The following is a 22,813-nucleotide window of genomic DNA, read 5'->3' on the forward strand; positions in this document are numbered from 1 at the left end:
TTCACTGTGAAGTGGCAAACAGACGTGGTCATAGTGGATTCGTGGGCGTGGTTCACTGTGAAGTGGCAAACAGACATGGTCATAGTGGATTCGTGGGCAGGCTTCTGACGTGGAAGGAAGCTCAGCGCTCTTCTCCAATGCATCTCAAACTGTGAGACAATTCATACAAAACCAATTTAAGCACAGGCTAGCAGTGATATAGCTACAGCATCGAGAAAAGTAGAAAATTCAAGCTGATAAATTCTCTCGAAAGCAAAATATTCTAGGAAAAAATATGGTCCAATAAAGGAGGAATTTCAAAGACAAGGAAGCTAATCTAGTCCTGTTACTCTGTACTTCGGCTACCTCTGAGTGGGGACAAGCGGTGCAGCCTCACTACAGTACAACTGCAAGCGTCCTTCTTCCCAGTGAGTGCCTGGAGCAGAGATTCAGAATCCAAAGATCCAGCTACACGGCTAATACACACATGAGAAACGGCCAACTTCCTAATAAATGTAACACATAAACATTAAAATGGAATTTGACTTTGGCCTACTAGTTACGGTCCAGCAAAGAACAGGAAAACAAGGATAATGTGACAAAGACACTGCTGGGAAGGTGGTCAATGCTCTTGGGAAGGCAGTTAGTCTGCCTGGCCACTGCCGGGACAGTACCCAAGGAAGAGGGAATAGGCCCTATGTCAACCAGCGGGGCCTGGGCGCAGCCTGTCTTGTCAGGAATAGGGAGAGGCAGAGGGGGAATGCCTGACCGAGTCATGGCAAATGACTTCTAACAGAGGAATGCCTCCTTTCGTAACTAGGCTAATCCGAAAGCAAACCTTATTTTCCCTGAAACGGAACAGTTCTCTCACTGCTACGGCCATTGCAAGGAAGCTGCTAGGACGGCAAAGTCATCAGTGACGTCGAAGACCCATCCCACACAAACTCTTGGAATAGAAAGGAGGAAGCAAAGATACCCCACTCACTTTTTTGAAGCCAGTGGTCTCTGACAAAACAGGCTAAGAAAAGAAAGCCAACAGATACCCTGCTTGTGAAGAGCTAAAGGTCCTCAGCCCGGTCCATTCTTCCCAAAATGAATAGCGATGCACACGTGTGAGCAGCAATCAACCAACAGGTGACAGACGAGAGTGAGAAACGAACCGATGGGCTGGGATAAATTCCCTGCACGTGGCCTGTGGGGTACTGGCAGAGAGAGGACTTGAGCCCGTCACTGATGGTGACTTGGTGGTAGAAGTCACTCCAAGAGGCAGGGCCCTGGGGCCAACAACTTACAAGAGGAACTCCCACAAAGGGGAAAGGCATTTCTTGCCCAGGATACCAGTCCTCAGAATCAAATCTGATTGTGATAATGAGGCCTATACATGATATGAATGTTTTCCCCGAGAAGGTGTTATTTTAATGTCTCATGATGAATGGGGGAAAAAAATCCTCAACAAAATATTAAAAATTAAATTGCACTATATTTGAGGGGGGCTTTAAGACATGCATGGAAAGATTTCGTTATCTTTTCATTCCCTTTCCCAAGCATTTTGAAGGCTTCTTTTATATAGGAACAATATGGCCAAGTAGAGTTCATTCCCTAGGTTCTCTAAGGAAAACCCAGCCGGCCCGACAACTGAACACTATTCAGTGTAATCCAGCACAGCAACAGAAAAGCCATGTGATCCTATCAATAGATGCAGAAAAACCACCAAAACGGAACATCAGCAATTAGGAATCTCCTTAACCCCACAAGCTGCGGCTACAAAAGCCTCCCCTAGTATCGTCCTTAACAAAGACGAAACATGTGCGGATCAGGACTTGGAGCAGGGCCGGGATGTCTGCTGTCAAGGCTTCTACGCAGTCATAAGGAGCACCGTGGGCCGGCCAGCGGGCTGCGAACCATAAAGACTGTCGCTCTTTGCCTCATCTTTCTCCCAGGAGTGACTGGTGGCTTCAAACTGCTGACCTTGCGGTTGGCAAACCAATGCGTAACCAGTCTGCCAGCAGGGCCTTAAAGCCGTATGACCGGATGACATTCGCCAGAAAAGGAGGACTTCGTTCTTTAGTTGGGGACGTTAAAAAAGAGAACCCACGAAGGGTTCTGAGGAGGAATGTCAAGTAAGCTAGAGAGAAAAAGCAGGAGAATGTGGTGTCCTTCAAAATGAGAAGGAAAAGGGGCTAATGGGCACACGGTAGTAACTCTGTTCTAAAATTTCCTACTTCAGGAAGCTGAATGGAGCAATAAAGAGATGGGAGAGGGGGAATCCTAAGCCAAAATGACTTAAATTGTGTGTGTGTTTTTTTAGTGAACCAAATTGGCTCACAGAAACATGATTTTCAAAGCAGAAGCCATATTGTGTCCTTCACTGGCTCCCTACCCTCCACTGGTCTCCTGTCACTCAGAGAAAAAGCCGAGTCCTACAGGCTCAACATGCCCACGGAAGTACGGCAGATTAGCCGTGGGTTTGCCTCTGCAGCGACACTGGCAGGAGCCGAGTCTCGGCTCCAGGCTTCAATCACCTGTGTACCTGCAAGCAGGATGCTTCCTCTTTTTATCTCAGCTTCCACAGGATGTAATGATGATTTGTGTACATCAAGTCATTTAAGTGCTTGCAACTAGCATCCCGCTGGGTCAAACAAACATTAGCTGGCTGTGACTATGTTGTAAGGTCTAGTTCAACTTGTGAATTAATAAGAAGTCGAAGGCAGAGCTGGATCCCTAAGACAATGAAACCTACACCGGCTCTGGTTTTGCCTGGAAAAGCTGCTGGGTGGTGGTGGTGTGTGTCTAAGGAGAATCATCTCCCAATGCGTTAACAGCTTCAGGTGGCACCACTCCCAAATGCCCTGAAAGGGATCACACTTGATTCTAGAAGGTCTTGGAGGAAGGTGAAAAATGTTGAATAAAATTCAAAATCATAAAAAAAATCAGACTTAGTGACCAGAGAGACTGGTAGAACCCCCGAGACTATGGCCCTAAGATTCACAAAGGGGATATAATTAGGAAAACCTGCTGGCTTACTCACCCAAGTCTAAAATAAAGGGTTGTGGAGAAAACTCTTCTCTCCAACATTTCCCACAACTGTAATAAAACCCATGATTGAACCCGAAAGGACTCTCCCCAATCTCTCCTTAGGGAATTCATTTGGGCAAAACAGAGACCCCAGCAAAGCTATACTTCCCCTGGGACTGAAGAAGGCACTGCCAAGATTTCAGACTCAGCGAAAAACAAATTAACATCTTAATCCTGGTCGAGAGCAGAGTCTGACCATGACCTTTTGGGATTTCTTCAGAACAATTAAGCTGAACATTTTTTGGTTAAGGTGCAGCGTTAACAATTAGTATTAAAAATATATACATCTGGTGGGGGAAGGGAGGGAAAAAAAGAGCTGATACCAAGGGCTCAAATAGAAAGTAAATGTTTAGAAAATAATGATGGCAACATATGTACAAATATGCTTGCTAAAACTGAAGTGTGGAATGTTGTAAGAGCTGTAAGAGGCCCCAATAAAAACAAACAAACCCGGGTGATGGCAGAGACCAGCCGTGTGCAAAAGTGGGGAGACGTCCTGCTTAGATACATTCAGAAAAGGTATGCTGATGCTTAAACCAAAGGTAAGCATTAATATAGATTGTATATCCCAAGCAACCCCTTTCTGAAAAGATAATACTTTGACAGTTTCATGGCCCCAACTTTCACTGATACTCTTCCCATACAGAAGCAGAGTCTACAGAAGCTGGAAGGTGCCCAGCTATCACTATTACATACTCGAGGCAAGATTTCATAGCAGTCTCCTGATCAAAAGGGGCATTGATACAGAACAGAATTTCAAATTCTCAGACCCCTGACTTCTTGGACAAACCCATGAAATCCACCCCCACCCCCACTATCATGACCCCAGTTCTGCCTTACCAATCCGACTAGACCAGAGCATGTACACTGGTACAGATAAGAGCTCTTGACACAAGAATCCAGGACAGATAAACCCCTCAGGACCAATAATGAGAGTAGTGCTACCACGAGGATGTGAGGAGAGAGGGGGGCCCGACACAGTGATGAAGTATAACCCCTACCTGAGGGTCTGAACAACAGAAATGTGGGTGAAGGGAAACAGCAGATAGTGTAAGATATGAAAATAAAAATAATTTGTAAGTGATCAAGGATTCACGAAGGTGGGGAGGGAGGGGAAAAAGAGCTGATACCAAGGGCTCAAGTAGAGAGAAAATATTTTGAAAGTGATGATGGCAACATATGTACAAATGTGCTTGATACAACTGATGTATGATTGTGCTAAGAGGTGTAAGAGCCCCCAATTTAATGATTTATAAATATATATATAAACAAAATAAATAAATAGAATTGACAAATCCCCAATTAGATTGATGAGGACAAAAGAAAGAAGTCACAAACTACCAACAGCAGAAGGCAGATGCTGACGCTAGGATGGACTGCACGTATTACTGTAAAAGAAAAATATGGAAGTATTACACAGAAATCTACACCAATAAATTTAGAAAATACCGCATATATTAAATCTCTCCTATCTAGACAGTGCTTCAAAGCACATCGTGCCCAGTGCAGTGAGGTAGTCCCCTCCAGAGAAGCTGGCAGGAGCCCTGGGGAGAGTTTCCTTTTCTTGTGCAGGGTGGGGCCCTGGGATGGGCTCACCCCCAGAGAAGCACCCACACCTGGGAAAAAACAAACCATAATGCTCAAGGCAGACATTTTTAACTAGTTAAGCTAAACTATTGTTTGGTTTGAAGACGGCTTCTGGATACATTTTTCTTTTGAAGTCTAAAGATGATCTCACGGCAGTATTTCATGGGTTTGTCCAAGAAGTCAGGGGTCTGAGAATTTGAAATTCTGTTCTGTATCAATCCCCCTTTTGATCAGGAGACTGCTATGAAATCTTGCCTCGAGTATGTAATAGTGATAGCTGGGCACCTTCCAGCTTCCGTAGACTCTGCTTCTATATGGGAAGAGTATCAGCATTAAAGAATCAGAGGAATGTTGTGTGTTTCATCAGTGCTTTACTGCACCCTGGCTGACTCGTCCCCCTTCCTTGTGACCCTTCTATAAGGGGATGTCCAATTGTCTACAGATGGGCTTTGGGTTTCTACTCCGACACCCATCATTCACATCGATATGAATGCTTCTTTTGGGTCTTCTGATGCCTGATACCTAATCCCATCGACACCTGGTGATCACACATGCTGGTGTGCTGCTTCCATGTGGGCTTTGCTGCTTCCCTACTAGATGGCCACTTGTTTAACTTCAACCCTTTAAGACCCCAGATGCTAGATCCTGTAACAGCCGGGTACCATCAGCTTTCTGCACCACATTAGCTTATGCACCTATTTTGTCTTCAGTGATCGTGCTGGGAAGGTGATCATCAAAGAATGTCAAGTTATTAGAATAAAGTGTTATTGTGTTGAGGGAGTACTTGAGTAGACACCCAATGTCCATCTGCTACCTTAATACTTAACATATATATGTACATCGACCTATATCTGTATCACATATTTGCATATATACATGTCTATATTTATACGTCTATGAATATCTTTTGTCTCCTAGTTCTTTCCTCTATTTCCTTTTACTTTCCTCCTGTCCCACTTCATTTTCAACCTTCATTCGGCTCTCAGTAATTTCTCTTGGCTAACCTGTACTCGATCAAACCCCACCAGACATTGTACGCTCCCCTCACCATTGATTTTGGGTCTCTTGATTTTACATCTTTTGTTATTCCCTTGTCCCTGGATTTGTTGGCTCTGTCTTCTCTTTCGCCTGCCTCCCGTCTCCCATGTCCCCCTGGAACCGCTGGTCTGTTGTTTCCTCCTTGGGATTGTAAACAATCCTATTTTATATAGATAGACATAAACAACAACAAAAATTTTTTAAAGGCTACAAATAGTTCCAGGTCTGTCTGCTGATCCTTATGAATGTTTTCCACTCAGGTCTGATGAGGTGCCAAGCCCTGCCCTTTGAGGCTGAAGTCTGTTTTCAGAATTCCTCGGGCACTTTGTTGCTTTGCTCCCCTTGCTGCTCTGTTGTGCTCCCTGTGGGTTACACCCCGGTGTGTGTGTGTGGGGTCAGACTGGGCACAATTCCCGAACTGTGTCTCCAGTGCTACCCCCCCCCCCCCCCCGTAGCGCTGTGGGTCAGGGAGGGGATCTCATGTCTCCTGGTGGGGCCGGCCCTATCAATATGGGATTCTACTGATAACAGTAACTCCAAAGATTAGATAAGAACCAGGGGAGCGGTTCTGTTAAAGACAGGAACAATTCTGAAAAGGAGAGTGAGAATGATCTTAAAGAACTTAAAAGAACATGTTCAAAGTCACTAGATAGCAGAGGTCAAAACTTTGAACTGGTGAATGCTTTTGCTTCGTATATTTCCATCAACAGCTACAAAACAAATCAATATTGAAAAAGAAAGAAAAAAAGTCTATCTCCTTTCCCTTTGTGCTGGGATCTGGGCAAGGTTGATCAGATTGTAGGCAGCCTCTACTTCCTTTCCTGGACTCAACCCCCATGCTATGAGGAAGCCCAAGAGCTCATGAAGAGGCCCCAAATGAGGAGGACTCAGAAGCAGAACCAGTTTTCCGGGCATAGGAGTGAGCCGGCTTGGCAGCAGATCACCATTCAGAGCTCAACTACTCTAGCTGGCATCACTTGGGGGCAGAGACAAACTGCTCTTGCCAAAACCTGTCCACAATGCCGTTTCGAAGACAAAATAATGACTACTGCTGTTTCGAGCCTCGTGTTTTACAGTGCTTTTGACACTGCAATAGGAGAGTGGAACATCAATTTTTTAATGCCTCCTGAAGCAAGAAGTTTACAACAGAAGGCTAGCTAGCCTATTCTCTCTCTGATTTGCCTCCTCATGTTAAGTATGAGCAGCAGGGTGGCACAGAGGTAGCGAAGACAACAGACTCTCTCTTAGGCTATTAGGATCATGGAAAGCTACAAGAACTGAGAGGAGAAGACTTTTTTAAGAATGGAGGTTCAGAAGAAGAAAAAGTAAAATTTAAAAAAGCTGGGGGCGAATGGTTAAAACTAATACTCAGATCAGGAGATCTTGAAGGAAGGGAAAGAAGACCAGGAACGTGAGGAAATCCTGGCGAGGTCTGGAAGGCCGGGATTGCTGGCAGACGTGAGCCCCAGTGAAGACTGGGCTCTACACTGGCAAGAGCCAGCTGACACAGGTTTGTCGCCTTGAGCAGCTCCACGTGGAAGCAGAAACTACCACGTGGACAGACTGGACTGAGCCCCAGGGGAGCGCCTCCTCAAAGGCAACAGGTTGGTGGTTCTAAGTACCAGGCTCTTAACCATCCTCAAAAAGCTACAAGAAGTTTACCTTTACACAAGCATGCCCATTTGCCCTCCATTAGGCATGGGTATGCCCTCCCTTCATACCTTCTGACTGAATTGCTGGTGCCTGAAATTCCTCTAATACAGACAAGAAAGACATGTTCATTCCACATTAAAAAGAAAGCAAAACTGTGGAGGAAGGTCTAGCTAACACTGAGCTGAGCTGAGCTTGGACTCATCGTTCTGCCCGGTTGTAAGTCTTGTGGGTTTCTCAAGGTCTGGAAGGAATGAGAAGGGTCAGGAACCTGCAAAGTGAGAGGTCATGGTCCACAGACAAGAAGTGGATTCAAAGCAACTTGTAATTTCCAACATCGTGTCCAATACTTACTGAACGATTTAAGAAACATTTAGGAATATATCAAAATTTTGCCACGTAAGGAGAGCACTAAGAGGCTGGAGTCATGATCATCAGAGGTCCTTAAACAGTTTCTCAAAGTGGGTGATGCTGCTCCGTACAGGGTGCTACACTAATTCCAAACCAAACCAAACCAAACTCTGTCGTGGAGTCCTGCCGACTCAGGAACCCTACAGGACAGGGTCCAACTGTCCCTGTGGATTTCTGAGACCGTGGTTGTTTACTGGAAGAAAAAGCCCCGTCTTTCTCCTGAGGAGCAGCTGGTGGCTTCTAACTGTGGCCTTTCAGATCACAGCCCAACGCTTAACCACCATGCCACCAGGGCTCCTAGAGGAGCTGAAAAACAGATGCTGCTGCTTTATCTGGATTATGGGCCACAGTACAAAAGCTTGCCATTGCTAGAGGGGTACTGAGTAATTTCTTTTTGGAAAAGAGGGCTGGAGGACAAATAAGCTCAGGCAGCTAGGTTCTAGAAAAAGGAGAGGCAAAAGGGTGAGGGCACAGGAGCAGAGCAGCTGCACATGTTAGCACTGTACCATGCCCGGGCCCATCAACCCGGACTCACAGCAGCCTTCTGAGGGGGCTCCAAGCCTGTACATCTAGAGGCAGCCTCTCCTTTCTCCTGGGGAGCCACCAGGGCCCCTTGAACACCACCCAGAATCATGAGAAGTTAGACGGCCAGGGAGGAGGGAAGGGTATGCCTGGATTTCATTCTCAGCTGTGCTAGTCATGAGATGGGTGGCACAGTCACCAACTTGACTTCCAGGTGCCTCGGCTTTCCCTTCCCTAGAACAGAGAAACACAGCCAGTCGCGTTGGGCTATTGTGAGAATTCAGTGAGTTAATGCAAGGAACATGCTCAGAACAGTACCTGGCACATACCAAAAGCTATTTAAATATTAACTGCCATAACCATAATGGCTATTACTACGATGGTGATCATTACGACCCTTTAATACTGTTCCTCATGTTGTGAGACCCCCCCAACCAGAAGTTTATTTTTGTTGCTACTTCAAAACTGTCATTTTGCTACTGTTATGAATCATGCAACCCTGTGAAAGGGTCCTTCGACCCCCAAAGGGGTTGCACCCCACAGGTTGAGAACCGCTGCTCTAACCGGCCTCGCTTGGATCTGACGAGTCCGGAAGCTCTGTTGCTGCAGAGCAGAGCCTGTTCCCAGGAGGTTCAGTAATGCAGCAGTTCTGTAAATAAGGTGTGCAAGCAGAGTAAGGGTTGTTAAGAGAAAGCTCAGGGTTGCCTAGGGAATAATTAAACAGACTTCAGGTATCAGGCTCCTGGTTTCTCTCTGTGTTGGGATTTTGCTAGTTAGTAAGTCATTCTTCATAATACAAGGGATGAGAAGAAGTGATGAAATTAAGAGCAGTCATAAATTCATGCATTGTGATAAATGCTGAGAGTTCCAATGATGTGACTGAAGAGACCGCGGCAACACTAGCTTAGAGAACACATTCAGATGCTCTCCAGGCCTCAACCGGGAAGGATGGTGAATGAGAGGCACTGGGGGCAACGCCATCATCTCCCGACAATATTTAGAGGAACGTTCGTGACACTGGGTGAGTGAAAACGAGGCAAGCCTTACTCTCTAAATCAAAACTGCGCGTTGGTTCCTAGAAAGAGATATTAAACACAGTGCCATAGAGCATGCATCTCAGATAATTCAAGAACAAGAGAAAAGAATTTCCTCAATCGAGAAGAAATGAGTGTCTCTGCACACCTAATTCATAATAAAAAGAACTCGTTTAAAATAATAATAAAAAGATAAGAGAAAGAAACGGATAAAGAAAAAGAGCAAATTGGTAGGAGGGACTTGCTTTCTAGTAAATGTGAAAATTACATACACACAATACATTTATAATAACAGGCTGTCTCTTACAGAGACTGGTTCTTGGTGACTCACAGTGGGGAGATGGGAAACAGTCTTGGTCCCTGAAATTTTAAGTTTTTTTGTTTTCCCTCCCTCTTCTTAAGATTGGCTTTTGATGGGGAGATATTCTGTTTATCTTTTTTTGCTGAGGGGCAAAGAGACCTACTGAGTGCCTACTCCGAATCTGGAATGAGCAAAGCATTTTACAAACATCACTTATCTCAGACAATTTGGATAACCCTGTGAATACATGAAAAGATTGAAGCAGAGAAATTTTTTTAAAGAAAAATTTTAAAATGTGACCAAAGTAACACTGAATGATGGACTACGCGATGAAATAAATGATGGAAGACACCTAGGTCTATTTTAAACCCAAAGCTCAAGCCTGCTGTAAGCTCCTCTATAGCACCGGAGGCCTGACTGGAGACTTGCCTGAAAGTCAGGGTCTGCCCGCAGAAGTAGGTGGGAGCGCTGGAGTAGAGGACACCGGGAGATTCCGTATCATTGCGGAGCGCTATGTTCCTCCGACTGCTCAGACTGTAGCCCTCAGAGCCAGGGGTCCACTCTGTTAAACGCAAAGATGTTCCTATTAGAATTCTTTAAGGAGTGTTTGCGGAACGGATGCATTCATTAGAGCTTGGAAGTAGGAAAGGGTCATGGGCAAATTCAAGAAAACCAAAGTTCTGGTGACAGAATGTAACAGTCAAGTAACAGTGGTATGAAAAAAAAAATCACACATCTATTCCTGGACAATTTTAACATGGAAAATCAAGTAAGTGTTATATCTTGCTTAATAAAAGCATGGTTAATCCTTAATTGCTAGAGTTCACTTCAAGCTGTTTCAGAACAAATTAACAAATGAACCTAAGTCCTTCAAAGGCATACAGGAGAGCGATTTCAAATGGTAAGACTTGAGAAAACCCTTTGGGAAAACAATGCCTTATGCAGTATTCTAAATTCTTTGGCTTACAGTGTTGCCAATACTCCTCTCTGGCATTATTTGTGGGCTCTGGACAACAGAACTGATGGCTAGTTCTCAAAATGCACACAAAATAATTTGAGCAGCAAGTAAACATAGGCTCCATGTTGTGCTTCCAGTCCAAGGTTAACCCTTAGACAAGGGGGCGGGCTGCTCTCACTCAGAAGACAAGGGCTGTCATCTGTAGTTAAGCTTCAGGAGGAGGAGGCAACACTCACCGTGAGGCACCAGTGTGGAGTGACCTGTCTGGGGGACACTCCAAGGACTCCATTCCTGCCGGCCATCGCCTCGGGCGCAGACTCTGAACTGGTAATCCACTTTGGGGTCGATGTGCAATACTATGAATTCTGTCTCACAGCCTACATACACATCCTCAAAGTGATTGGAAGTACATTTACGGAACTGGAGTCTGTAATCCTGGGCTGTAAAGTCGTCATCAACCTAAGGAGAAAGATTTCATGGTAATGAGTTGACCAGGGAGTAACTTCTTTCGGCACCACTGCTTAAGAACGTTTGAGTCGGGGCACTTTGGGCTCTGCCTTCAGGCTCACATGTGGACTGTGGTCTTGTTGCTGTTATTGGCACCACTGAGTTGGTTCCAACCCACAGTGACTGCACAACAGAAGGAAACACCGCCCGGCCCCCCACCATCCACACAATGTTCCTAAGCTTAAGCCCATTGCTGCAGCCCCGGCAGCCACCGGACCTTAGGCTATTCGTTTCTTTATTGAACCTTATGCTCTATGCGCCCCGTCTAAGAAGAAAAATACTGTCTCTTTGGAGAAATTCTGCCAATCAAAAAAGCAGTTTTGAACCCACTCGCCACTCCATGGGAGAAGGCTGTGAGTCTGCTGTGATGAAAATCACTCTCTCAAAAACTCACTGCCATCGAGGCAATGCTGACTCTCAGTGACCCCTGTAGGTTTCTGAGACAGTCAATGTTGATGGGAATAGAAAGCCCAGTCTTTCTCCTGGGAGTTGCTGGTGGTTTTGAACTGGTGACCATGCCCATCACAAGCCCACACTTATCTACTCCACCCTCAGAGCTCCACTCCATAAACAGGATAGCCTGGAAACCCTGTGGGACAGTTTTACTCTGTTGTAATGGACTGCTATGAGTTGGAATCAATGCAATGATAGTTTTTGTTGTTTGCTTTTTAAAGAAATGGCATGTTTTCTGCACAATAATGGTGGAGATAAAACATTCGTGATTCAATAAGAACTCCACAACTACATCATTCATCTAACCAAAGAAAACATCTAGAACACTTGTATATAAAGGACTACTACTACTAAAAATCCATAGAAGTCAACTCAGCCCAAGAGAAAAAGGCATGAATAAGCACGCTATAAAATATATAAAAACAGCCACAAAGACATTATTTATTCAACCAGATTTGTAATATGGGAAATACTAGCTAAAGACACAATGAAATAAAAAAAAAATTAAAAAAAGACACAATGAAATCCCATACAGGCAAAAACATGAAGTGTGAAAATGGCAAGTACTGGTAACAGTGGGCACAATGGGAATTCACAGTGCTGTTTGAAGACTTAACTTGGAAAAGAGTTTGGTATTTCCTAGTCTGGTACAGAGGCAATCCCTAAGATTTCATAATTCAATGGCTAGTAAACACTTAAGGAAAAAAAAGACAAGGAACCACGAATATAAGTGTTAATTATAAAAATTGGAAATAACTGAAGCCTACTGACAGACAGAAGAGTAAGAGTGGACTAACAGTCCTTGTTTTGAACAACCACAACAAAAAGCTCTACTTTCTATACCAAATCTTCATTAAAGGGGGAAAAAACCCAAACTATTAAAAGTTTATACAAATGTAACACCCACTTCTGAATCTTATGTAACTCATCTGGATAGAGAGTCCTCTCTAAAATATGGTTAGCTCACAGTCCTGATTTAATACCAAATTCTTGGCCGTGTCAGGTACGGAGTATCATACTTGAGGAATCTTATTTCAGAGGCATTAGTGCTCAGTGCTAAACAGAAAATATTATATGGTCAACAACCAGTAAGAGCTTTTGGACATTTCTAATAGGCAGGACTGGAAGAGATCATCAACTCAACAGACTTAAGTCTGACACACGTCATGGGTGTTTCTAGACAGTATCGGTAATAACAAATGTAATGATTGACACGGAGATTGGAAAGCAGAAACCAACTGTTTATCGCAAACTGGAAGTTAATTCCAGTTCCCTGTGACTTCATTTAAATTATAGAGCAAAGGAGATTTTTGTTTTAGGAAAAGATGAAAAGATTCAATGATTATTAAGAATTTTTGGGGTCTAATTTGTTTTTTAAAAATCATTTTATTAGGGGCTCATACAACTCTTATCACATTCCATCCATACATAAATGCACATTTGTACATTCATTGCCCTGATCACTCTCAAAACAACTGATCTCCACGTAAGCCCCTGGCATCAGGCCCTCATTTTTTTCGCCTTCTTCCCCCCTCCCTCATGAGCCCTTGATAATTTATAAATTATTATTTTGACATATCTTGCCCTGTCCAACATCTCCCTTTACCCACTTTTCTGTTGTCCGTCCCCCAGGGAGGAGGTCACATGTAGATCTTTGTAATCGGTTCCCCCTTTCCAACCCACTCTCCCTCTACGCTCCCAGTATCACCACTCACACCACTGGTCCTAAAGGGATCATCCGCCCTGGATTCCCTGTATTTCCAGTTTCTATCTGTACCAGTGTACATCCTCTGATCTAGCCAGACTTGCAAGGTAGAATTCAGATCATGATAGTGGGGGGGGGGCATTATTAAGAATTTTTAAAGGCCCCTGCGTTCCCCAACCTGTAAAGTTGCAGCCATTTCTACACATCTGAGTCACCCACCTTACACCAGCGTACTATGATGCCGCCAGGCCTCTCCACTAGCTCTTCGATCTGCACCGGTGGGCGAGACGCTACCGTTCCATGGTTAAAAATGTGGTCTTTCACTATGTTAAGAACCGAGTCATCCAACTGAGCAGATAAACACGGTACATCAACCAGTAAAGGCACTTCTGGCAGGCTGAGGAAACAAAACTCATGTATTTATGTGGCTTTTAACTGAGAGTTTAAATTATAAGGAATAGTGCATATCAGTCACACATGACAAAGAGGCTCAAACCCACAGCCATCAAGCCTATTCTGACTTCACAGCCACCCTATAGGACGAGGTAGAACGTCTCCTGAGTGTTTCATGTAAATCTTTATGAAAGGAGACCACCTTATCTTTCTCCTATGAAGTGACCGGTGGGTTTGAATGAATGGCCTTGCAGTTAGCAACCCAAAGCTTAATCCACTGTGCTACCAGGTCCCTATAAGGGTACCAAGGTCCCCAACAAATAATGTTCATGGCATTGAGGCTTTGCAAGATGTTCTACAAATAAAAACACACAAAAATTTAAAGCTTTACAACTATTAAGTTTCTATCAAAAGTTCGAGTTTACTGAATCATGGCTGTTTCAATGATATGTTGACATTTTTAATTTGATAATTCTCTTATACATTGGAAATGAAGATAAAGGTTATAATAACCACAATTCTTTCAGCCTAGTAATACTGGTAATGGGCAGTTGAAAAGTTGAAAACTACATGCAGGGGTTCTAAGATGTTCATGGGAAAATGGAATCAGAATGTAATAGAATTTTTTCCACAAATTTTTTGGAGTCCCCTCACCGTCTATCTCTCCCTTCACACCACCTTTAACAGAAAAGAGGATGGGGGTGGGCAAGGGGAGACAGGTGTTAACTTTAAATGCTTGTATAAGTCGAAAGGCACCATTTCTTTTACCTGTCCAACTGAATGTGGGAGGCCTTCTTAGTAAAGCTCCACAGCTTCTCATTCTGCTCTCCTACGCCGCCAAGAATAGCGATCTCACCTACAACCAGGACAAGAGAACTAGCGTGGGGAAAGGCGGTCACAAGGTTCAAGAATCAATGCAGCCCAGCCGGCTCCAGAGGACGCTCTTGATTTTCTTGCCAAGGAGTCTTCAGCGAGGCCACAGTCAAATGTCCAAAGAGCAAAAGCAGAAATGGTATCATAAGTGACCCTAAGGTTAAGGGCAAGAAGCAGCAGGGTACACGATAGCAACATTTTGCGTGAGGAAAGATTTTGCTCTGTGCACATGACATCTGGTTCGTCAGCCAACTGTATACAAAACAGATGGTTCAAGGATCTTTTCCCCACCTCTCCTCTAGCTAGAATCTTTGTCAACGCAAAACAGCAGTCAATACAAATGATGCCTTGACATGCGCAGGAGGGTCTTATAAATCAAACGATGCCATGATGTTTCTCACAGCGCATACCCATTAGATTAGACATTAATAAACAGGGAAAGGCTAGTCAGGGGTACAGTGGACCAGTTCCTATGTCCTCCCCCAGCTCAGAAGAGCGCTGGCAGGGCTCTTTCTCTCTGAACCTGCCCTGGCCTTCCTCAAGTTTTCCTTCTTTTTGAACTTAGGTCGCCTATCCTCTCACCAAAAAGAAAACAGACACATAGTGAATAGTGCCCCCAAATCCTCAAAATTCTCTTCAGTTTTTATCTCTGGTGGAGGTAAAAAAAAAAAAAAAGAGTTTGAAATTCAAAAGATTTCTGAAGTATGAAGAAAACTCAAGCATCAGATGCTATAACAAACGGTATGTGCCTCAAAGGATTTGTTTTCTAAAAGGAAACTTTCTCCGCCCCCAGGGAGATGGGTGTGGAACCCTGACCTGCGATGAACTGCTTCTGGGTTTGTTTCTGAATTCCAGGTCTCCAGGGGAAGACGTTTTTGCTTCTTGCTTGGGGAAAAAAAAATTCTCAAAGGCACTGTTTTTGGTCAGTGATAAATAAACTTTTCAAGAAGACAGGCCAAAAATATAATTAGTGTGTAAAGATAACACTTACTGTTTTAAGAGGCTTGAAAAGGGGGATTCGTTTTTTGGCTGCATCGCTTCTTGGCCTTTTGGCTAAGATCAAGTAATGTAATTTTTTGGCTGGAATAAAAGATCTGTGTCCAACCAGCACTTTTTATTTGAAGCCACTCACAGCACTTAATCTGCAGAAAGGGTAGGATTCAGGTCCCTTCCCTGGATCTTGTTCCACAACGGCCTTTTATTGCTGGCATCTCTGAGTTCTAGCCTTTAAACCTATGCTATTTACCGCCACATTGGCATTTTCAGTTATGGGCTTTCTCCTTGGCATCACACCTACCTTCCCAACTACCTTCAGCATCCTCAACCCAAAATACCCAAGGCATACTGAATGCACTAGAGCTCATCTCTTCTCCTTTGTTTCCTATCTCAGCACCATCCAACCAAAACTCGGTATCAACCTACTGCAGTCTTCCCCCCCCCCCAAATAAATCATTTTCTTGGGGGCTCTTACAGCTCTTTTAACAATCCATACATCAATTCTATCAAGCACATTTGTACATATATTGCCATCATCATTTCTATAATATTTTCTTTCTACTTGAGCCCTTGGTATCAGTTCCTCTTTATTTCCTCCCCCACTCCACCCTCATGAACCTTTGATAATTAATATTTTTATTTTCATATTTTACACCGTCTGCTGTCTCCCTTCACTCACATTTCTGTTGTCCGTCGGGGAATGGGGGGGTGTTGTATGTTGATCATTGTAATTGGTTCCCCCTTTCTCCTCCTAGCTGCTCTCATTATTGGTCCTAAGGGATTTGTTTATTTGTCCTGGATTCTCTGTCGTGAGCTCTTTATCTGTACCGTGTACATGCTCAGGTCTAACCTGATTTGTAAGACAGAACTGGGGTCATGACAGTGGGAGGGAGGAAGCATTAAAGAACTAGAGGAATGTTGTATATTTCATCAGTACTATATTGCACCCTGGCTGGCTCATCCCTTCCTTTTGACCCTTCTGTGAGGGGATGTCCAATTGTCTATAGATGGACTTTGGGTGTCCATTCCGACCTCCCTCGTTCACATCAAAATGGTTGTTTGCTTTGGGTTGATCCCGTTGACACCTTGTGATCACACAGGAAGGCTGTAAGTCTTTACAGAAGCAGGCTACCACAGCTTTCTCCTGTGCAGCAACTAGTGGTTTGAAACCACAGAGCTTTTGGTTGGCAATCAAGTGTTTTGCCAGTGCTCATATCAGTCATCGTCAATGCTTTCCTTCTATATCCTGGCAATCATAAATTGTCAATAATTCTACTCCTAAAAATGCCTTAAAACCAGTCCTGCCTGCCTCACCTTCACTTGTCACTGGCTTTTTCATTTGTCACCTAGCTTACTGCCACACTTTTCTAATCAGTTTCTTTTGCCTCTTGTCTTATAAGCTTTATTCAGGCCCCAAACAATAGGCACTGTCTTAAAAAAAGGAAAAAATCTGATTATGCAACTTTAGTACTTAAAGACATCAATAATCGCTGAAGATGGCATTCTCTTCTGTTCACGATGAGACCTCCTCTTCTCCCTTTGTCTGCCTGAAGAACTCCTCGGGGCCTCCTTGGAACCCTTCCAACAGACGTTGACCTTGACTTTTCCAAAACACTTGCATAGTGTTATCTCTGGCCCATTGGGCTATGGACTCCCTCCCTAAAAGTAAAAATTGTGCTCTACCTTATTGTTTTATTCAATGTTCCTGACAAAGACCTATGTCAAAGGAAAGTATGTATGAAGGCAGAAAGGCCACACAAGGCAAGACAGAGGCAGGACTTGACCAAAGTAACTGGCTCAGGATAGAATATGTTACAACTACAAGCTCAGGAGCAAACGTCAATCACATGTTTTAAAACTTAAAAAGAAAAATGGGACTAAATTCCATTAGCCAAGAACAAGCAGAAAAATCTTTTGACTCACAATGACCTTAAAAGTAGTTGTACAAATAATGAATGAGACAAAATCCTTTACTCCTTGCTCGGTAAATGTTGATAAGGAACACTTAGAATGCACTTACCCTGGGATACTTCACTGTATATCTATCATCACATAATACAAACTGTCCCAAGGTTAGGACGATCCCAAGCACCCCGCAGATGGCAGGAAGCTTGGTAACCTGAGAAATCAGCGGTGCTGATCTACAAGAACCACGTTTAATGGCTCCCTGGATGCCCACCTTCTCGGACTAAGTCCTCGGCAGTGTTAACTCCGTGCTCAATAAGCTTCTGACAGTCGTCCAGTGGCTTTACGGTCTCTTGTTCAATTATGTCCACCTCTTGCAGAAGGGTGACCAATCTCTCCTCCAGGAGCTTCTCGAGGGTTCCCTTCAAATCATTAAAATGCTGTTTGAGGACATCCCTCGTCTGGGAGGCGCTTTCTCTGATCTGAAAAGAAGTACCACAAAAACAGGACTCAAAAGGCTAATCCATAGGCACTTCTCATAATAATTCCAGGACACTGCGAAACCACCCGCTTTCATTCCCTGATAAAGTAGCTGCTTCTGCATTTGTAGAAGCTGCCAGAATGTTATTAAATTAGTGTTCAGTTAGGGCAGAATAAGCTCAAATCATTCACAAACTCATCTCATTAGTCTTAAGGTACTTCACACCTCAGTTTCCTTATTTATAAAATGGCTACAATAATTTTTAAAAATTCTTAACTTACAGAACTGTTGTGAAGATTAAACAACATAACCCAAGTACTACATTTGGTACAACATCTGACGCATTGTTCTTAATAAATTAATGCTAGAAATTACTGTTGTTTCAGCACAAAACATTTTAAATTACAAAGGGATTGAAAGTCATCTTGTGGGAAAAGGAGCAAAAAATGGTAGATTAGGAAAACCACAATGCAAGAAAAAAAAAAACTCCTTCGTGGATAAAATGCCCTCATTGTGCTAGAATAAAACTAAAACTCTGTTTAAAATTCAAGAGGTAGAAAATGTTCACAAAATAGAAAGGTCTAAAACAATGACTTAATCCCTTCTGGAGTCATGGTTCTCTTTGAGAATCTTGATGAGGGATTTTACAGACATTCTTCCTGGGAAAAATGAATAATCCAGACCTGAATGAAAGTTACCCAGTGTCAGAGGCTTTACAAATCCCTCACATGGTAGTCCTGGATGGCCTAGAGTCTTGCTTCTGAAACTTGTCTCTAGGGGAATCACCGAGGCTGCTCATTCAAACCGAAGATCCCAGGCCTCCATCCCAGATCCACTAAGCAGCTATCTTGGAACTGGGGTTAGCAGAGTGCTCGGATGGAGTTCTTATTTTTAACAAGCACACCTGTCCATACTTTGAGAAACACTGCCCATGTTCACAGACCCCCAGATGAAGAATTCTTATTCCAGGGGATGGGAGAGGTAAATCATCTCATTTTACACACAGCTTTAAAAATTATGGGATTACCTGTGCAGATGCTAAATTTTTCTTTCAAAAAACTCGTAAACATACAATTCCCTCTCACTTAACAGGGACTGGAGCTAACTACTGGACTGGTTACAGTAGGCACAGACTGTGCAGTCATTCACTTGAGATATTATGCTTGCCCACCTAACCCTTTCACTCACTGTATCTTAGCAAGTGTCTTGAAGTACCAGAAAGCCCTGCTATGAAATAATATATGAAAACATGAGCAAAGGGCAACATTTCAGTAATTTTCAGCTAATATGGCATCGGAGAAAGCCTTCTATTTACTCTCTAATTTAAATTTAACATTTAAAAAGGAGACTAAAAATGAAAACAAAAAAAGGAAAGGAAAAAAACAAAAAAAATAAACAAACAACAAAAATCCCAGATTGAGTTACCAGAGTGAAATCAGTTCTGTCTTCTTTTGGCCCTGATGGAGTTACAATGGTGGTTGTGCAACAAATAAGAGAATTCAAAAAAAAAAAGAGAGAGAGGGAGAATTCCTTAAATCCCAAAGAAACTCTCATTTAAATGCTATTGTTAATTCATCTCTGGAAAGACACTAGGAAGCATCTATGAAATATACCCAAGTCCAAAACGCAAACAAACCAAGACAGCCACAAGCTCAACTGCACGTAATCGGATTGGCCCTCGAGGAGCTGGAGGCGATAAAGACAGCGGGTCAGAGGCTGTCAGACAGCTAGCGCCTCACTCCAGGGGAAATTCTGCAACACAGCGCCTCGCCCCCACCCACCTCCTTCTCTAACGGATACAGCACACACACGCAGGAAGCACACTGGTTAGGTAAAGTTGGTTTCCTCTTTAGAAAGAATTCAAAACTCCCTTGCTGCTTCAGAAGCTAGGTTTTGTTTTGTTTCAGAAGCTCGAGAGTGAGAAAGAGAAAGGAAGTACCGTATATACTTGAGTATAAGCCAACCCAAATATCAGCCGCGGCACCGAATTTTACCACGAAAACTGCATTAAAAATGTGGTGAATAAACGTGGCTTATGCATGAGTATATACAGTATATGAACACCACGCAGTGAGAGGGCAGGGGAAGAGAATCCATTCCCATACCTACCTCTCCTACTCTCCCGGCCAATTTGCTCTTTAGAATCTGCTACCTTGGACTTACTTTCCCCTCCTTGAAATCGGGCATAAGCAAATGCCTGTCACTTTTAATCCTATTCAACTAGTTCACTGGCTTTGGCTCTAGGAAAGCACACTTAAAAACGAGCTGCATGCTGAGTGAAACAAGCTGGACACACCTCGCCCTGTAACACAGAGGGACTCGCAAACGTTTGTGGGAAAACTCCATCGTTTTTCAACTCCATTTCCCGCAGCCCTGTCACATCTCTCTTGCTGCTATTACCACTGTGACATCAAGTCCCTTACAACTCGCAGGGACCATCTAAGACAGAGCAGGGCTGCCCAGCGGGTTTCCTCAACTGTAATCTTCACAGAAGCAGGTCACCAGGCCTCGTCTCCCTCGGAGCCACTGGTGGTTTAAAGCCTCTTTCAGCGGATATGCATTCTCTCTTTATACAGTTTGCCAGCTTGAAAGCAATGTGGGTCTTTGTAGGAGCCAGCTGCAAGGGGTAGTTTTGGTTTGAAACAGCTGGTCAGCGAAGTGTTAACATCTATCTTGGCCTCTGCACTAAGAACGCCAATGTGGAAGGCAATCAGTCAATTCCAAGTGGTAGCTATCCACCTAGGGCAGTGGTTCTCAACCTGTGGGTAACGACCCTTTTGGGGGTTGAACAACCCTTTCACAGGGGTCACCCATTCATAACAGTAGCAAAATGACAGTGATGAAGTAGCAACAAAAATAATGTTATGGTTGGGGGGGTCACCTGCACATGAGGAGCTGTGTGAAAGGGTCACGGCATGAGGAAGGTTGAGAACCACTGCTCTACGGGCAAAACCAATGCAGGTGTCTACTGACAGAATAAAGATCTCAGGGGTTATTCAACTCGAGGTCTCAAAAATAAAGAAACTGCAATGTACACTGTTTATGTTGATCAGAAATATTCTGAACCAATTTCCCCACTGGAATAGACCAGTAACTTTACTTTTTAAAACTTAATAATTTTATTGGGAGGGGCTCTTACAAATCTTGTAACAATCATCATTCAATAATATTAAGCACACTTGTACATTATGTTGCCATCAACATTTCCAAACGAATTTCTTTCTACTTGAGCCCTTGGTATCAGCTCCTTTTTCCACCCCTCCCTCTCCCACCCTGGTGAATCCTTGATCAATGATATATTATAAATGTTATTTCATGTCTTACAATGCCCATTGTCTCCTTTCACCCACACTACTGTAATTCATCCCCCAACCCTGGGGGGTGGGGTGGGCAGGGGCGGGAAGGCTATATATCCAACCTTGTGACGGGTGAAGTAACTTTACTTAACAAAGTTTCCACTGCAGCTAAATCTAATCTTAGTACAACTGGGATTAAAAAAACAACAAAGAAACGTTTAAATAAATGAAATGAGCTCACAAAATGGCAAAGTCATCAGTTTCTACTTAGGTGCTAAACCACACAAAAGCTTGGGGTAAGCATATACACTTTATCGCCATCCAAGACAACAGTGATAGCACTTTCCTCCTGAGCTTGGTTACTAAACAGTCATAAAACTAATGGAGAACCTGAATTCTGACATCTCTGGTCTCAAATGGTAATATACAGTTATTATGCTAACATAAGGAGACCTAGTGGCACAGTGGTTAAGTGCTCAGCTGCTGATAGGTAGGCAGTTCAAACCCATCAGCCTCTCTGTGGGAGAAAGATGTGGCAGTTTGCTTCTGTAAAGATTAAAACTTTGGATGAAACCCAGGATTGACAAAACTATAGGGACAGAAAGTAGGATAAGGGGTTCAGGAGCATGGGGGTACAATGGAGGGGTGGGGGGTTAAAAGGGAAACGATGTCAAGGAGTCCATGTAGAAAAAGAATGATTGGAAACGGGTCACAATCATACAATTCTACTTGGTGTAACTGAAATCTGGAATATGTTATATGTATTAAATTCCAATTTTAAAAAAAGAAAGATTAAAGCTTTGGAAACCCCATGTGACAGTTCTACTCTGCCCTACAGGGCTACTACGAATAGAAATCGGCTTGACAGGAATGGGTTATTTGCTAATATCATATAGCACTCTGGGTACATCAGAAAATTAAATAGCTAGAGTTAAGGTTCTTAAAAACATACATTTTTATGACTCTAGGAAAGAAAATAAATCTCAACCTTCAAGTTCAAACAAAGAATGAATTTTCCCAAATGCTTTGCTAATAGGAAATTAAAACTAATTTAGAGATTAACTTTTTATTTTATTTTTTATTTATTTTTTTTTTGAGATTAACTTTTTAAATGATTTTTTAACTTCTTAAATTATTAGCTAAAGAGAATATACTGATCAAAAAATTAGAGATAGATAAATACAACTGAAACTGAAGAAGCTACCAAAATATTTCTTCTCAGTCTATATGGAATGTACCAAACCCACTTGCTGATTCGTCAACTCTGACTCCAAGCCATCCTACCACGAGCTCATGCCATCGAGTTGATGCCGACTCACAGAGCCCCAATAGGACGGGGTAGGACTGCCCTGTGAGTCTGCAAGACTGTAATTCATTACAGAAGTAAAAGGTCCCATCTTCCTCCTTCTGAGGGACTGGTGGTTTCGAACTGCTGACCTTGCTGATTGAAGCTCAGTGAGTAACCACACCACCACCAAAGCTCCTAAAAACAACCCTCCAAGAAAGCGGAAAACTGCTCCATAAGGTTTCCAAAACCGTATATCTCTATGGGAGCAGACTGCCACCTTTCTCCTTTGGGGATTTAAACTACTAAGACTTTTCAGTTAGCCTTTGAGAATCAAACCACTGTCACCAGGGCTCCTTCCATA

The 22,813-nt window shown here is 43.2% G+C and overlaps 1 protein-coding gene across 1 annotated transcript in view; it reads right to left on the reverse strand.

Annotated features, from left to right (window-relative positions):
• The window catches only part of CRLF3 (cytokine receptor like factor 3), a 25,139-nt gene extending 4,909 nt beyond the window's left edge, over positions 1–20,230 (reverse strand). Inside the window, exons 1-6 of the mRNA XM_004707340.2 lie at positions 20,165–20,230; positions 17,662–17,869; positions 14,382–14,469; positions 13,440–13,617; positions 10,792–11,014; positions 10,027–10,159 (exon numbers count right to left, since the gene is read on the reverse strand). Coding sequence (XP_004707397.1) covers positions 10,027–10,159; positions 10,792–11,014; positions 13,440–13,617; positions 14,382–14,469; positions 17,662–17,869; positions 20,165–20,230 — 896 coding nt within the window. The remainder of the gene's footprint in view (positions 1–10,026; positions 10,160–10,791; positions 11,015–13,439; positions 13,618–14,381; positions 14,470–17,661; positions 17,870–20,164) is intronic.
• Positions 20,231–22,813: the final 2,583 nt, after the last annotated feature.

The sequence above is a fragment of the Echinops telfairi genome, unplaced genomic scaffold (genome assembly GCF_000313985.2).
Source record: "Echinops telfairi isolate 266 unplaced genomic scaffold, ASM31398v2 ScPeMD7_7458;HRSCAF=8496, whole genome shotgun sequence".
Lineage (NCBI taxonomy): Eukaryota > Metazoa > Chordata > Mammalia > Afrosoricida > Tenrecidae > Echinops > Echinops telfairi.